The sequence below is a fragment of the Gossypium raimondii genome, chromosome 3, assembly GCF_025698545.1.
Source record: "Gossypium raimondii isolate GPD5lz chromosome 3, ASM2569854v1, whole genome shotgun sequence".
NCBI lineage: Eukaryota > Viridiplantae > Streptophyta > Magnoliopsida > Malvales > Malvaceae > Gossypium > Gossypium raimondii.
In genome coordinates this window covers 48,288,142-48,303,264 of record NC_068567.1, presented here as the reverse complement: position 1 = coordinate 48,303,264, position 15,123 = coordinate 48,288,142, and the positions used below count along the sequence as shown (strand labels likewise).

The 15,123-nt window shown below is 29.1% G+C and overlaps 2 protein-coding genes across 2 annotated transcripts; one reads left to right on the top strand and one right to left on the bottom strand.

The window, feature by feature from the left end:
* The first annotated feature begins 4,318 nt into the window (after nucleotides 1–4,318).
* Nucleotides 4,319–7,130, top strand: LOC105794515 (mitochondrial import receptor subunit TOM20). The gene is made up of 6 exons (XM_012623701.2): nucleotides 4,319–4,565; nucleotides 4,757–4,835; nucleotides 4,907–5,076; nucleotides 5,180–5,227; nucleotides 5,718–5,804; nucleotides 6,661–7,130. The coding sequence occupies exons 1-6, from the start codon at nucleotides 4,467–4,469 to the stop codon at nucleotides 6,784–6,786; spliced, it is 609 nt and encodes a 202-aa protein (XP_012479155.1). The 5' UTR covers nucleotides 4,319–4,466; the 3' UTR covers nucleotides 6,787–7,130.
* Nucleotides 7,131–11,472: 4,342 nt separating this feature from the next.
* Nucleotides 11,473–12,233, bottom strand: LOC105794511 (protein FLX-like 3). The gene is made up of 3 exons (XM_052628919.1): nucleotides 12,225–12,233; nucleotides 11,872–11,977; nucleotides 11,473–11,750 (listed from the first exon to the last, which is right to left on the bottom strand). The coding sequence occupies exons 1-3, from the start codon at nucleotides 12,231–12,233 to the stop codon at nucleotides 11,623–11,625; spliced, it is 243 nt and encodes an 80-aa protein (XP_052484879.1). The 3' UTR covers nucleotides 11,473–11,622.
* Between the last annotated feature and the right edge of the window lie 2,890 nt (nucleotides 12,234–15,123).

Here is a 15,123-nt window from a genome sequence, read left to right as displayed (position 1 = left end):
ACCAGACTTAGTTTCATATAATCTTTTCCTTTTATCTTACTTGGGATTACGAGGCAACTTCTTGACAGGCAGCATTCCCTAATAACAGTGTGAATTTCACAATCTTCACATCATAGGCCTTGCTCAAAACAACTTATCAGGGACCATCCCCAAATGCTTGGGTCATTTGGAAGCGTTTACTTATCTGGGTCCTTATTCATATGAATTACCCTCAACTCAGCATATACGATTCTTACAACATGTGGAGATTGTCTCAAAAGGTAACGTCATAGATCTGTCGAGCAATGATTTAAAAGGAGACATACCAGATCATATAACAGAGCTTTCAGCATTGGTCACTCTGAACTTGTCGTGGAACCATTTGAGTGGGAATATACCGGAGAACATTGGGAACTTGCAACGGTTGGAGAGTCTTGATCTCTCGCACAACAATCTTTGAGGCTCAATTCCTGCTAGCATGATCTCAATGACTTTGTTGAACCATTTGAATCTGTCGTTCAACAAGTTATCGAGACAAATCCCGACAGGTAACCGGTTCCAAACTTTCAATGATCCTTCTATACATCAAGAAAACCCAGAGCTTTGTGGCCCTCCATTGTGAAGCAGTTGTTCATCACTGACCAATGGAGACGGAGAAGATGAAAATGGGGACTCAGAAGGTGGAGATGAGAAGTTTTGGTTTTATAGAAGTTCAAATTTATCGATGAAATGAAAGCAAGTAATTATCTCCTAATCTAATTTTTAAAAATTATTTTTATACAAATTATAAAAAGTTTATTACAAGTATAAACATATATGAATGTTTGGATGATCATAGTAAAAAATTATTTTATAAATCTTAAAGAATTATATTATAAAAATAATTAGTGTATTTTATAAAATTATAATAAAAATATGTTATTATCTTATTTTTAAAATTATGGAAAAAATTATACTTATAAAAAATTGTTATTGTTTTTTTATTATTATAATTTGTTTATAAAAACAATTTTGAAAAATATGACAAAAATTATATTATTTATAAGAAGTGTTATAAAATTTTAGACAATTTATAAATTTTTTATAAAGTTATATATTATAAATTTTATATTTTTTACTTAATTTATGTATTATACAAAGTGATATAATTTAGCATAAGTCTTTCTTCAAATTAAGTTTATATAAGTTTTTATAATTAAAACTATAGACTATTTGTACTGTAAATTCAAATATTATAAGATTTGTGTTAATTATGTCAATAAACTTTTTTTTTCTTGCACCATATTGTGGGATATGGTGCCATTTGAGAGAATGATGCCAGACACAAATATCATAGACAGCTCACGAACTCTTTAATTTGAGACATTTAAGGTTTCGAGATATGGTTTAAAAGACATTTGTTATTCTAAAAAAAATATTTGTCATATTAATAATATTACCTAAGTATAACATAAAAAAACAAGGTTGAATCGTACTAGCATGTCTGCATATTTTTATAACTTTCATAATAAGTAGAATTGGATGATCTATTCTTGAACAACATATGGAAGAATGAGATTTTGATAATCTTAATTATGCAAATTTAAATTTAGATGATGATAAACTTGATCAAAGACCAACAGATGAGAATAAGGAGCATATGTTAAATATTAAAGAGGAATAACCCAATAAATATGTACTTGAACAATTAGATAAAATTGCATATGATGGTTATTTTTGTTGTTATTTTTATCAATAATCATATTATCAACTACTTTTAGACTAACATAATATATATGATGATTTGATTTTAATTTTTGTTACTTGTTTAGAAATTATTTTATTATACTAATAAATTTTTATAATAATTAATATATTTTAAAATTATAAATTATGTAATTATATAATTACAATATGTACTAACAAGACATAAAAAATTACGATATAATACACTCATTCATTTGGCCGCCATCAGCTCGATCCATGAAGGTGCTGGCAACCTCATTACTCAGCCGTATCCCTGCTCAAGCACACTCTCCTCAATAAAATTCTCATTGTTGTTCCGTCAGTTACATAGTAACCAGCAGAGAAAGCCAAACTTGATTTCCCAATTGCTATGATCCATAGCATGGTGGGAAGGATGCATTATATCGGTGAAAATCCAGTCTTGTAGGTTGACAGACAGTAAGGAACTCATTCAAGCTTGTCGGTTTAACAACACAGCACCATAATGACAACGCAGGGAAGCGTTAATAATTTAACTTAAGGGTAAACAAATCAATTTAATTAACTTTCAAAGTATATTTTTAAACAACAGATATTAATAAGTATTAAAGAGCACTAGTTAAATATTAATAAGTTATTATTGAAAAAGTAAAATACACAATATTTTTTTGTCTGACTGAAGGGTGACGTGCCAGTTAAAAAATCAATATCATAATAAACTTAGCCCTCAACTTTTACATATTATATTAATTTAGTCGTAATTTAAAAAAGTAAACTCTCAATTTTTATAAATGGTCTTAATTTAATCCTAATTCTAAAATTTTAAAGAAATATATAAAAGCATAGAACTCGATTTCATGTAATTGTACACATGAAAATTTGATTTGATTTAATTCTTAATAATCATTTTGATTTGATTTAATTCTTAATAATCATTAACATTATTATCGATATAACACCATTTTATGTTTACACATTGCATACATAAATAATTATATTTCTCAATATAAAATTATTTGATTTATTTATTTCTTTAAATATGTATAAATAAATCAAAAAAAAGTTTTGATATAGAACCACAATTAAATTTTAAGTATCAAATTAGACGATGAATCAAAGTTCATGTATAGTTTTGAGATTTATCATTTATTAAAATTGTAAAAAGGATAAATTTTAAACATTTGAATTTGTACATCTATTTGTCCAGATCTATTTTAGACATAAAAAATAAACATGTATTTTAAATTAAAATTTAAAATAAATACTTAAAAGAATTAATTTTTTTAACATTTATTCAGTGAAAGATATGTCTAATTGATAAAACCCATTTCTCTCAATCTATCTTTTGCTCTTTCAATGCTGACCCTCTACAAAGCACCTAAATATGTGCCCCAAGAACCCTTCACTTTGAATATCAGACTTGATGCCTGGTCTTATTGGTGGAGCAACTATTGTTGAGGGACTTGATGGCTCTCAGTTGATTTCAAGCAAGAATCCTCACGTTCTGCTTTCTCTTAAATTCTACAATGTTGATTATTGTGAACTCCTCAACAAGGATAAAAAGTGGATTAAGATTATTCTTATCTCAATTCCACACCAAACCATAGACAATTGGCAGCAATGAGCTGCTTGCGCTTCTAAAACCTACATCAATTTTGATATTGCAGTGTAAAAAAAACAACCCTACAATTTTAACTTAAAAAAGGCAAATTAGACAGTTGATCCCTAAATATTCTCATGTGTTTTTATTTTGGACACTAAAAATAAAAATTGCAAAAATGGCACTACCATTACAAACCATTTTCATTTTGATCACGCATCATTAAATTGGGGTTAAACAATGGTATTGTACACTCATTTTAATCACTCAACTTTAGTTGGTTTTCATTTTAGTAATTTATTTTCTTTTTTAGAATCAATTTGGTTTTTTTAAAATGGGTTTTTATGGGAAATTGAGTTATTTAGCCGCAGAAATGAAACTCAAAATTTTTTCCTATAACTCAATTCATTGTAAAACTCAGGTTTTTCATGGTAAAAAACTTAGGTTTTCCTATTTTTACCAAAAAATTAAAATTAATTCAAAAATAAAAATAGAAGAAATTAAAAGATAAAATGTTTTTTGTAAAACTTTAGTTTTTCCTATAAAACTCAGGTAATTTCTTGCAAAACCCTAGATTTTTCTTTTTTATTGGAAAGAATTAAAATTAATTCTAGAAAAAATTAAAATGTAAATTGGTTTTTCCAAACAAGAACCTATGTTTTTCCTTGTAAGGATTCAAGTGTTTTTTCCTTGTAAAAATTAATTCTAAAAAAAGACATTAAAAAGATAAAATGAGTGGCTAAAATAGAAATTTACTAAAGATAGATGACTAAATTGAGCGTACACTAAGATTGCCTAACCCTGAAAATAAGGGTGGGTAACTAAAATGAAAACGGTTTGTAATGACATTGCTCTTTTTGCAATTTAAAAAAAATTTTTATGGCCAAAATAAAAGGTTCTGAAAGCTGAGTGACCCAAATGTGAAATTTACCCTAAAAAAGAGAGAGAAAGAAAGTAGGAGGGGAGACCCTTGGTATCCGCAACGTGGAAGTGAAGTAAACATACAAGAAAAGAGAACAAAGGAAAGGCAAAAGGAGCGCCAAATATCGAGGGCCATCACGGTCTTTTCGTCATAAGTTTATGTTACCTTCTCTACTTCACTTCTCCAATAGAAAAAGAAAAAACCCTAGCGGCTACACTCTTCCCTCACTTTCTAAACTAACAGAAGAAAACAATCACGGAAATGGAGTTTTCTCAAGCCGACTTCGATCGCCTTTTAGTCGCCGAACACACCCGTAAAACCTCTGAAGTCAACTACGCCAAGGACCCGCTTGATGCTGAGGTTCCTTCTTTATTTCTTTTCCGTTCAATTTTTTTTTAATTCGTTTCTTTGTTTGCAGTTACTTCCTTCTGTTAATCGATTTTAATAGTAATGAGGTTTTAATTCTTTTATTTTTATTTTCTTCTTTGGTTTGAGGTTTTTTTTAAAGAAATTGTTCTGTGTTTCCTATTATCGGTTAAAAATGGTTGCAGAATTTAACCAAATGGGGAGGGGCTTTACTCGAATTAGCTCAATTTCAGACTGTTTCAGATGCAAAGCAGATGATAAATGGTACTCTACCATGTTCTTGAGTTTATTCCTACTATTAGTTTTTGCTCATGCAATGAATATTGATCATTTAGATGCAATTTCGAAATTGGATGAGGCGTTGATGATAAATCCATCCAAGCACGAAACTTTGTGGTGCATGGGAAACGCTCTTTCCACTACTGCATTTATGACTACCGATTCTGACGAGGCAAAAGTTTCTTTTGATAAGGCAGCTCAGTTTTTCCAAAGAGCTGTTGATGCGGTAACTTTTTTTTTTTTACTCTTATGCTTGTTTTGAATATCCCAAAATGAGGGTTTTGGAAGCTAATTTGGGATTTTTAAAAAAATATTTTTTTGGGTTGTAGGATCCAGGCAATGAGCTTTATCAAAAGTCTTTGGAAGTTGCAGCTAAGGTAAACCTGCTTTTCTTATAAGTTTCATAACACGGGAACAAAGATATATGCTTTTTTATGTAAATATAACCTCACAAACTTTCCTATGTAATTTAATTGATGTTTTAATATTTTAGCTGCATTGTTTGATGTGGTAATTATTTGAAATGAACTTGGTGTGGTAATCTGGACTTAGTTTCTGAATGACAGAAGCAGGATACCTTGTTAATGATAAGGTTGTGGCTAGTGCTTAATTAAATATTAAGATATTTTGTTACTATGGCTGGTTAGTGGGATTGGTGTTTTCCTTTTGTTTTACCTACTTTAAGCTGGTTTGGATTTCCTTTTTATTTTTTATTTTGTGTGTTAAGTGGATGTGTTTATTTCTTGGGAAAGAGACGAAAGAGTATCTAGGGCAGTGTGGGTGAGGAGTGGATGTTTTGCTGATGATACTTTGTGCTCTGATCTGCCTAAATTTTTAAATAAGCTTGGACTTTGTTCGTCTTCTTAGGCTCCAGAGCTACATATGGACTTCCAAAAGGCTGCAGCTAGCCAACAGGGTATGGGTGGGGCATCTTCTGCTTCTTCAACTTCAACTGTGAGTGTTTTTTTAATTATGTACATTGACTTGCAAATCTTCCCTGCTTGTTTTCATACTTCTTTTTGCCTTGGAAGTGCTTGCTTATATTATCTTTTATTATCATCTGATCTGAGTTAGCAGTTACTATTTGTTTGCATAAGTTCATTGCGTATTAATAGATGTGAATAGTGAATAATTCCTATAATTTTATGTAAGCCTTATCTCATGATCTGAGTTAGCGAGCCAACAGACCATGGACTGAAATACATGTTTCCACATCAGTGTGAGGTTGCATCACATTCACATATAATTGTGCATATTCTGCTTTTCTGTCTGATCCTTGAGGCATGTTGCCTTCTCAGTAATGGTTAAATTGCATATTCCTCGGGTTTAGGTATTTTTTTATGTTGCAATGGAAAGTTGAAGACTTGGCAGCTTGGCCTTGCATACAGTTGTTCCAGGGACTGGCAATAATTTCTTATGGAAAAGAACTTCCTTTTTGTTGACATAGATGTTCATTAGAATTTGATGATGGCTTTAGTGAGGTTTAGGTAATAAAATATCCCTGCTTGGTAGGTATGAATTCTAGTTCAGAGAACTGTAACCGACAAAGGAAAAAAGGTGTTTGCATTACTCCCTAGGTTATTCAGGCATCAAACTCATGATTGATTGGGTTGCTAAATGACTACAAAGATATATTGGTGGTTATTATTATTTGTAACCGTTCTGTCAATGAGTGCAATCAAATATTTATGCATGGTTTGGAGTTTAAACTTCTGAGCCCAAAAAACCTTTACAATATGACAGTGTCCCAACACTTTTCTCTAAGTTCATAGCATAGAAGATATTTGCTGATATATTTGTACATTTTCAGGCTGCCAAGAAGAAGAAGAGCAGTGATTTAAAGTACGACATATTTGGATGGATAATTCTTGCTGTTGGAATCTTTGCATGGGTGGGAATGGCGAAATCCCATCTTCCTCCACCTCCTCCACGATAAAGCGGTTTGCTTCAATAATCCTTGAGGGAACCATTCTGGTTACGTTGCGTTGGGAGGTTTGAAGATTCAGCTGGTGAGATGTAGCAAATTGGAGCAGGTGGATTGTTACCACATTTTGGTAGTGTTTTCCCTTCCCTTGCTATTATTACAATCTGATTAGGGTGGATATCTCGGATATTGGTAATGGATTTAGTCATTTAATAGATACAATAAGAAGCATTTTGTCTTTCAATTTTTGCCATTTCCTTGTTAATCTGTATCTGTAGGCGGTTTAGCATACGTTCAGTATGCTCGATATTGCAAAAAGTAGTATCTTTTTGTATAAATATAATGTTTCAAATAAACCCATATCTTGAATGGCTTTTCAGCCGCAAGGATACTCCCGAAGGCTTTGTTTTAGGTGTGGTAGAATGTGGTTGTTTCGACCATGATAATCAGAGACAATGTCAGGAATCATGTAAGTTTAATGGTTATAGTTGAATTTTAAAAGGAATCAAAATAATTTTTTTATTTAAGGACTAAAATTAAATTGAATTATTAAGGAAGGGTTAAATATGTAATTATATTATTTAATAATCTAACTTCACTCTTGACAAAAGAAAACAAAAAAAGAAAGAAAAAGGATAATTTTTGTCTCTTCAAAGGAGGAGACTAGTAGAAAAGTAATTTCTTGCTTACATTTTTTAATTTAAATAGAAAGGTAATTACCCTCTTGATATTAATTATGCATCTAGGTCCTTCAAAGAAAATTTAAATGTTTTAAACTCATATTTAATTTAATTATATATGTTAAATTTTAGAAGAATTCTATTACTGTTAGTTTGCAAGTTTTGACTTCAGTGTTCATCATTGCTTTTACTATTTTGGATAGAATGCACGTATTATGTGTACAATAGAAGAATAATCAGAGAGAGAATCAAATACGGAATTATATTTGTATATCTTGAAACTACTTTACCTTAACCAACAAATTATGATAGCACTCAAAATTCCATGTTTTTGTCTAATACATTAAATCACGAGTTTTAAATGGTTTCTAAAAAAAAAATCATTTATTATTATTTTTCCTTAAATTCCTTTTGTCCGTGTACCAATATATATATATATATATCTACATTAATCTATAAATAAGGGTGAGCATTCGATCGAATCGAATCGAAAATTTTCGAGTTAATCGAGTTTTCGAATCTCATTTTATCATCCTAACTTTATTTGAAGTTTTCTCGAATCGAGTCGAGTGAGATGGAATTCGAATCGAATCGAATCGAATATATTTGTTCGAGTTAAATTTTAAAAAATAATTTTGGGTCCTTGTAACCATTGTCACCCATCGTAATAAAATTTGTCCACCTTAATCAAATTTTTTATTAACTTTCATCACCTCATAATTTATTTATTAATTTTTTATATACTGGTTAGCTTATTTGTTTGCTTAGTTGTTTCAATTATCTTCGGATTCTTGTCACTATGTATTTTGGAATTAAAAAATATATTAAATATAAAAATATGATTTTTTAATAAAATTTATTTTAAAAATAAAATTTGAAATTGATACCAATATAAAATTTTAACACTAATATTTTATGGCATAATTAAGAATTCAATCTTAATATAAATATTCAATATGACTAAACAATTCAATAATATAAATAATATAAAATGTTAAATTTAATTTAATAATATAAATAGTATATATAAATAAAATTATTACTATTTATGTTTAGTGATTTTTTTGGATAATTTTGATTTTTATTTGAGAGTAAAGGTGAGAAGTAAAAGTTTAGGGGAAAATAAAAGTTTTGGGGAATAAAAGTTTGAGGAAAGTAAATAGGGGAGTAAAATTTTGGAGGAAAATATTAAAAAAATTGGAGGGGGAGGGTTTGGGGTAGATGGGAGGTGGGATGGGAAGAGAATAAAAGTTTTAGGGAAAAGTGGGAGGAGTAAAATTTTGGGGAAAATAAAAGTTTTGAGGGTTTTGAGAGTAAAATTTTGAAAAAAATGAATGGAAGAGTAAAATTTTGGTGGGAAATGGATTTTGGGTAGATTGGGGGTTGGGAGGAGGAGTAAAAGTTTTGGGGAAAAGTGGGAAGGAGTAAAAGTTTTGAGGAAAAGTAAAAAGTTTGGGAGTTTAGGTAAAACTGTAAAATATTATAGTTTGATATTGAATTATTGAATTATTCGAGTTATTCAATTAAAACTCAACTCGATTCGAACTCAAATTGAAAAAAATTCGAGTTGATTCGAATAACTCGATTCGTTTAACTCGAAATTCGAAATTTTTTTTCGATTTTTTCGAATCGAATCGAATTTTGCTCACCCCTATAAATCAATACCTACAAATTTTCTTTGTTACATGATTGAAAATTTGTGATTTTATTTTAAAGGTATGGGTTTGGTCAAACTTATTAACATAGTGGGTTTTTAAAAAATTTCTTTATTTATATATATATAAATAAATATGAAATTATATAATGAGAACATTTTATATATTTTTCTTTACCTATTAAACATTTATTTTTCACCTATATTGTGCGTATGGTAATTGGTAAATTCTAATATTATAAAATTAAATAATTAAATATCATTATTTTTATATGTGAAATATTTCAACTAATTATCTCAAATGCACACAAAAATATATAATACTAAAATTTTCTACACCCATGATATGAATGGAAAAATAAATATTTCACATATAAAATTATATTTACTAAAAATAATGATATTTGAAATAATTATTTAAAATATTTTACATATAAAAATAACTATGGTCTTTGAAATAATTAACTGATTTTATAATATCGAATTTATCCTACTCACATTGTAAGTGAAAAAAATTATTAGAAAAATTAGTTAATGTCCTAAAATAAAATATATTTAACATAATGATATATATAAATATATATTTTCATTATATAATTATATAATTATTTTAAAAATAAAATAAATAGCTTAAATACACCTTGTTTATTAATTAAAAATAAAATTAAAAAAATTAAAACAAAAAAACTTGAAACAATATAAATAAAAAAGAAAACCAAAAGTGAAATCAGATGGTCTTTAAGATTAATCACCAACCTTTTAAGGGCTAGTTCTTCATTGCTTTTGAGAAGTACTTTTAAGAAGTGCTTTTGAAAAATTTGAGTGTTTGGTATTGCTGTCAAAAAGTGCTTTTGAAGAATAAAATGTCCATTTTAGACATGATATTATAAAGTAACAAATATGTATTTAAACAATGTTAAAATTAGTTAATATTATGATATTTTAGTAAAAATATAAAAATAATTTATTATAACTTATTGTTAATATTTTAATATATAATATTAATTTTAAATATTTCTAAGTAATTAATATTAATTATTTATAAAATTTAATTAGAATATATAAACTATATTTAAATATTTAAATATAAAAATTAAATATTTGTAATTAGATATTGACACAATTGTATTATTATAAAAATTATTTTTATTTTTAATTAATGCTTTTAACACATTTGTATTATTTTATTTTAAAATATATTTGAATATATATAAACATAACATATAAAACATAAACCTAACAAATTAAAATATTACATATATTTGGATTAAAGTTTTAAAAAGGGATAATATTTATATACCAAATATAAATACTAAAAATTTTACAATAGCATTTACAATTTAAAGTGAATTCATTAAACTAGAAGCTATAGCATCTCTTGTTAATTCCATTTCAAAACCACTTGAATTGTTTGATTCACCGTCATCATCACCATTACCATCGTCGTCGTCATCGTCATCATCACTTTCTCGACCATGCACATTTTCTGAATCAATAATATAGGTTACTGCATGTGCCAGGACTGATCCAATCAATGAGCAAAGAAGAAAAACCAGGTTTTGAATATTTGATGGGCTACTTTAACACTAAAATTAAACAAACATAATACCATCTAACTAAAATCTAAAATCTAATTACTAAAACTCAATATTAAACTTAGTATTTCACTTAAAAGGAGCCTAAAACTAAGTGTGAATTTAACCCTAAAACATATATTAATTAAACACCTATCAATTTCGCTCCAACTATCATTGTAATTTTTGTTCTAATATATGACAATGTACATTGTTTGTCATACTTTTGTTCGATTTAATGCACACTACCATTTTAGTGTAATGTTTGCCAATAATTGTTTCAAAATGGTATGAACTTTAGACCAAAAGAAAAATAAAAGTTATATAAACAACAATTAAATAGAAAGCCAACAAAATTAATTGAAGTTGGTTTGATTCGTTAATTATTTTAATGAAAAAGCTAAATTCAACTAACGATTTAATTAATTATAGTTCAATTAACAATGGATCGAACTAACTATTTCATCACCCCTTAGATTAAATGTTTGAGAATATAAAACAAAATACTTAGAATTATTAAATATTATATCCAGAAATCATATATACAGGTGCAAAAGTTGGAGACTACTATGCCATTCATCTTGTAATTGCTTCAAACGCAAGGAAGACCTAATTCTTTCACCTTTCTCCTATTCTAAAAGCAAACACATTTTCAATTGAACAATTTAGCGTGCAATGGATACTAAGATGCTAATTTGAGGGTAAAATATGGAATACCCATATTGTAATCTGTGGTGCTTTATTAACTCACGATATCTTTAATAAAGATAAAGCTAACAATCCAGGTCAAGGCGAGGCTTTCAAGGCAGCTTCTCCTAGTTTACCTCTGAGCAAGTGATGGATCGTAGGGTGCTCCCCAAATTGAGCTAGGGACAGTTTGGCTACCGGTTGCAGCAATAGTAGCTGGAACATTGGTACTATTACCAAAAGGGATTAGGCCTTATACTGGCCTAAGACCCGTCTGCATTACAGGCCGACTATAGCCACCAGAATAAGTGGTGCCACCTAGAAAAGGTGGTGCATATGAAGGATCAGGATTCATGTAGCCACCAGCATATGGTACCGTTCCTATTTTTGTTAAAGAACACAACATCAGTGCAAGTGTTAGCAGAGTGAAAAGGTGGGAGAAAAAGAAAAGAAGCAACCAGATTGTGTCCCAAGTACCATTTATATAGGAAAAGAAAGTTACCATGCATTTTCTTCTCAGCACTCAAAACTTCAGCGCGTAGCTTTTCAACTTCTTTTGCCATCCGGATTAGATTCTTCTCCATAGCTTGCATTTGCTCCACCTCGCTCTATGTTTGACTCTTTTTCATGCTGAAATGTAACGCTACATTTAAACAAATTCAAAAATAATCGAGCCTACTTCTTAGCAACTATATGGTGGTGGAAAGCACCACAAATGAAATATGAAACAAAGAGATCTTGAGGTAAGCAACATGATTATTTTGCTTGCTTGAACATTTGCATAAATTATGACTGGGCTCATAGAATAATTTTTGATAATCAAATATAAACTGGTGCTATCCAGCTTATTACAACCATTTCCATCTATTGATTACTTAAAACAAGATGCCACATTAAAGTCGGAGCATGAGGCAATAATAACAAACGACATATTCAACATGGCAATTTTATTAACAGTTACCAAACAGTTTTATAATTCAGATTAGACCTGTCCATGGGCCGAGCGGCCCGGCCCGGCTTGACGGCCCGCCCGAAATATGGGAGGGTTTGGGTAAAAATATAGGCCCGAAATATGGGCTTGGGAAAAAAAATGAGGCGCGGGCCTCGGGCACCATTTTTTTTTGGCACAGGCTGGCCTCGCTCTACCAATATAATAAATATATATTTTTATTTTTATTTTTATTTTAAAATACTTTTAAAATATTTTTATTTTTATTATTAAAATAATTTTTAATGTTTATTAAAAATGGGCGGGCAGGCGGGCTCTAAGCTTATGATATTTTTCCAGTAGGGCTGGGCAAAATTCAGCCCATATTTCGGCCGGGCCGAAAATTTTTCGCCCGCCCGAACCCGGCCTACCCATGGATGTGTCTAATTCAGATGAACAATAGAGCAAATAAATTATATTTAAAAGCTATGGAGCTCTTGCAAGAATTTGAATGACCAAATGCAGTTACCAAATCCTGTGGTATTATTTCAGGACAAACACCATCATATTAATAACAAAAACATTTTACCACAATAACAGTGAATATTGCAGCAAAATATTTTCAATATGATAACTTACTGAAGGGTTCCAGACACCAAGCAATAAAATGAAATAACAAGATAACAGAAGGAAGCACAGGAAAGTTTTTAACAAAGGAAACACTCCTATTGCACAAGATTTATTTCTTCAGCAAGTCATTAAAATTCAAGGGTAACAAATGAAGATACAGGGGAGAAGGACTTTGAGATTTGATAAGACAGATTCTAGAGCTCCAAAACATTTTAAGAAAAGAAAGCTACTGGAGTTCTCAAGAAAACGCAAAAATAGACGATGCTGATATATAATGATATTGAAAAATACTTACAAGAATTGGGGAGCACAGGTTTTACACCCTAAGAACAAAATAGAGATACAAAAAGCATACATAGGATAGAAAAAGGTTGGCTGGAAGCAGAGTATAGAATAGTAGTGGCCAAAATACATCTCTCTAACAAAACCAAAGAATCAATATAATCAGTTTTTAGGGTGTCAAAAATAGCTCCAAATAAACAAACCAAGGTGCCTTCTCCTGGGTGCCTTTTAAGCTTTTAAGCACTGGAGGGTTGCCTCAAAGCAGTAGCAGCTATCCTGAATGAAAATTCAAATTAGACTTCCCAGAGCTCAAACCATTCTGATAAGATAGAAAAACAAAAGCAAAGCAGAGCAAAGCAACAGAAGAAAACAAAGCAGAGCAAAGTAGTAAAGCAAAAGAGGCACAAAAGCTAGAAATTTCCCTCTTTCAAAGCTATTTTTTTTACTTACCTGTGGAAGAGGAACTAATTAAAGAGAAGAAGAAGAAAAGAAACTCTCACCTGCGGAAGAGGAACAAAGAACAGGAAAGAGCTTTGAAAGCCAAAAATGTGAAAAAAAACGTTTGTGGAAAGAACCAGTAGAGGGGAAAGAACGTTTGTGGGAGAAGACAGGTTAATTTAGTCAATTTTCAGCCAAAAGCACTTCAAGCTGAAGAAAAAAAGAAATTTTTAGCTTCTTCATCTGGAGAAAAGCCCTTTTCTGATGGTGAAATTTTTATGTGAAAGGAGGGCGTTCTTCATTCCTTTTAAGAGAAAAGGACTTTTTATTGAAAAAGTCCTTCTAAAACGTGTAGAAGAATGGGCCCTAACAGTCTAACCAGTAAGTATAATATATCAATGGAAGGCGCTTTTTGTATAAAAAAACTTTTCAAAAGTATGTTCCCCAGTTTTGCACCACATTAATAAAACAACTTATTTCCTCAAATAATTATAAAATCAATCTAAATAAATATATATATTCAAAATAGGCACATATTTATAATTTTGCCTTATGCAAAAGTAGGCTATTGTAAATTATATTGCATTATTAAATATTTTAACACTTAATATTATGTAAAATTAAAGTGGTTAAAATATGCTTAAAGTTTTGTACTCTTCGTACATTTGAAATTTAATCTTTCTATATTTTGTATTTAAAATGTAAATCTAATTGTTAATATCGTTAAATTTTTTTATTAAATTTAAGTTTATTATAACGTTGTTTTTCGTTACATAGTTATCAAGTAATTTTGTATTATTTCAAAATGTCACATCAATGAATTTAACAAAAGAATTTAAATTGTGTTAAAATATGAAAAGAAGAAAAGTTAAATTCTTAAAAATAAAAATAGAAAAACTAAATTCTAAATACCGAAAGAGTAAAGAGGCTCGGAGCTTATTTTAACCAACTAAATTTGATGGTGATTTGTCATATTTTCGTTCATTATATACCTTCAATTTTGATTTCAGTTCATGTCAAACTCTAATTTTGAATTGAAATATAATAATTAAAAATGACTAAAATAATTTCGAATATATTAATCTTTTGAATATATCAAGAAAAATAAATTAAAAGAAAGAAATAATTAATTGAAAACTAAATGAAAGATTAAATAATATTAAAACATAAATCAAGATACATAATTGATTATATTGTATATACATTTTGAATTCTATATTAACTATAGAATAAAATAAATATTGCGCTACAAAATTATATAACTAATTAATGATGTAATATTTTTAATAATATTAAATCTATAATCTATCTGTCTCTCTATCTCTCTCCATATATAAGACGAGTTTGGAAAAACTTTTGAACCAATAAGAATATAATTTATTTTCAATCATATTACTAAATTGACATTTAAAAATAATTATAATCAATTTTAAAAGTGAAAAATATATCATAGTAGTTATATTAAAATAAAAGTTG